Source organism: Aplysia californica, unplaced genomic scaffold, assembly GCF_000002075.1.
Source record: "Aplysia californica isolate F4 #8 unplaced genomic scaffold, AplCal3.0 scaffold00004, whole genome shotgun sequence".
Lineage (NCBI taxonomy): Eukaryota > Metazoa > Mollusca > Gastropoda > Aplysiida > Aplysiidae > Aplysia > Aplysia californica.
The window spans coordinates 1878550-1881489 of record NW_004797274.1 but is presented as its reverse complement, the minus strand read 5'-3'; the positions used below and the strand labels follow the sequence as shown (position 1 = coordinate 1881489).

The 2940-nt window shown below is 42.3% G+C and overlaps 1 protein-coding gene across 1 annotated transcript in view; it reads right to left on the bottom strand.

Annotated features, from left to right (window-relative positions):
- Window positions 1–2940, bottom strand: part of LOC101862620 (beta-hexosaminidase) — a gene marked incomplete in the record, with an annotated part of 39930 nt that overhangs the window by 9511 nt on the left and 27479 nt on the right. Inside the window, 2 exon segments of the mRNA XM_013080072.2 lie at window positions 626–723; window positions 2790–2905. Coding sequence (XP_012935526.1) covers window positions 626–723; window positions 2790–2905 — 214 coding nt within the window.

Below are 2940 nucleotides of genomic sequence, written 5' to 3'. Positions count from 1 at the left end.
ACAACCCCACACTCTAGTGGTCACAACTGTTTATAAATAATACCTTAACTCTATCCGTATACATGGGGTCATTTAGTACCCCAGGGGTTGTATTCTTCACATTTTAGAATACTTTTAGTGCGAAGATCTCTTTGAAACTTTCAATGTTTCTCAAAAAATCATTTTGACAGACTGCTATGCAAAGCGTAAGGATCGGATTAACCAGTAAAATATTTCCTGTTTGGAAAGTGGGGGCACAGAGTCCCCACGTAGTATGGATACGATAGTAAAACACAACGTGCAGATAGGGCTAAAGAAATGTGTGTGTTAATCCCATCTACCCTGTTCGTCTACCCTTCTCCCACGTGCGCTGAAGTAGCACAGCAAGGCAATTTTCCCACGAGCATCGCTACCCCCCGAAACTCCAATAAGCCTATTCCTCTTTATCTCGAGAATATTGAATTTTCAGGAATCTCACATTCACTGTCTTTACCACATAGTATCTTAATACCATTTCAATGAGCCTGTTTCTGTCAGTTTAGTTGCGCCTATTAATAAGCATCGGGAAAATCATAATTTGCTGTCGGAGGACCCCCTCCCCGCCACTCCCCCAATGACTGTCACTATGCTAGAGGGTAGGAGGTACCTGAAGACGTTCTCCTTAGTGTAAAAACTCCTTGCTACGTCCAACATGAGGCCTCTGTAGCGATACCTTGGGCCGTCACGGATAACTGTAGTTGGCACCTGGTGATGACGATGTATTGGTCAGAAGTATGAAAGCACCCAAACAAACGAACAAACAAAATTTAATAACCAACAAACCAAACAAACAAACAATCAAATAAAAACAATAAACAAACAAAAACAACCCCTCCCTCGACTGACAAACAATCTTATTATAATGGAGGTAAGCCCGTTTATGAGGTCAGTATACATTTTTTACACGGGTGCCCATAAAATCTGAAAAAATATGATTCCGTTAAGAATTGTCACAAAGGGTTACGAGGGCATATTTTCAAAGTTTGGAAGCTACCTTTTGATTTTTCAGGTTTGACAGTTTTTCCTGTAAATCGAAGCTCTCAGCTGTTTTCTCTCTGCCATTAGCCATTTCATGATTTACTGGGGACTACTTTCGTTTCGGTTTGTGTTTCGTCGTGTGAGTGGCGCAGCTGCTTCTACTTTTTCCAGATCCAGAATCTCTATATCCAACTCTGGATGTGTGCTTCGCAGTGTCGATAGATACTTCATGCCAAACTTCATTGTACTGATTTTTTTCTAGATACATTTGGTGTAGTCACGTCCCCAACACGTTGAGTTTGTTTAATCTATTGGTTTAATTACACCCACAACATTTTCACTTCGTTGTATTGACGTTTTCAAAATTTGGCGCGTATTTGGGGCTCAGTTTTTTATAGAGCAAGACTCGAGATCTTGATCTCTCAATATCCTAGCTGTATTTGGAACACAGAGTTCAAGACTGATTTGGAGTAGTTAGCAAGAACAGAAGTGCGGTTTGTGCTTTGTAGGGTGTGTGCCACGGAGTTCTACTTCGGGTTTACAAAGCTGCTTCTACTGTTTCCAGATCTAGAATCTCGATATGTAACTTTTTTTTGGATGTATGCTTTGCTGTGTCGATGGGTACTTCAGGCCAAACCTCATTGTATTGACTTTTCCTAGATATTATATTTGGTGTAGTGATGTCCCCAATACGTTGAGTTCGTTTAAACCCACAAAATGTTCACTTTGTTGTATTGACGTTTTCAAAATTTGGAGCGTATTTTCTGCGTAGCTTTTCATAGAGCAAGGCTCTAGATCTAGATCTGTAAATATATAATCCTAGATATGTCCGTCAGGTATACCACCCCACAAACTGACATTGCGGAAAGACAGCATTGTCATGTTGCTGAGAAATCTGGACCCCACAAACGGCCTCTGCAGCGGGACTCGATATGTGGTTCAACATCTCCATCAACACGTAATTGATGCTGTCGTCGTTTGCGGTCCCAAAGCTGGAAAGAGACTTAATTCATCCCTAGGATTCCCCTCATGCCTTTAGACAACATACTATTTCCCTTCCATAAGCGACGGAAACAATTTCCGGTTAGACCTGCTTTTACACTGACTGCCAACAAACCCCAGGGACAGACTTTGAAAAGGAAAGGGAGGGGTTTCTTTACAGGGCGATTTTTTTTCACATGGACAATGTTGTATCTCGCAATGAGTCGTGTTGGGTCCAGGGACTCTATTAGAATACATGCAAACAGACCTGCTGCCTAGGACAGAGTTCCAGAAGGCGCATATACCAGCAATGTTGTCTACACAGGAGCCCTACGGCAATGAATCAGATACAAACATTTAATCTTGGGCTTTCCTATCACTACATCACCGTTAGTAGAACGGGTCTGTATCTTGTAATAATAATACAATGTAACAGCATAGTCGTCAGGTAGGTACAACATCAGAAAAGTAAAAGCAGCTATCTTCATAGCATTAACAATTAAAGGCAACAAAAGCTACAACGCGACTACAGCGACGAAGAAAACAACAGCAGTAACAACAACAGCAACAACAACAGCAACATCAACAGAAACAGCAGCAGCAGCAACAACAACAACAACAACAACAACAACAACAACACCATCATTACTATTATCACACCCACCCCACGCCAACAACAACAACATCAACAACACCACCACCACCACCAACAATAACAACAACAATAATAATAACACAACAACAACAACAACAACAACAACAACAACAACAACAACAACAACAACAACAACAACAACCACGGCTCCGCTCACGTTTCCCTGTCTGTCTGCCAGGCTGATGAGCGTCTGTATGGCGTAAAAGGCCCCGGCCGGCTGTGAGGCCCGGATGATGATGATGTTGGTGTTGGGGTCAACTCGCAGCTCGTACGCTGAAAGGGGTGGTGGTGGTGGGGGTCGTGTTGGC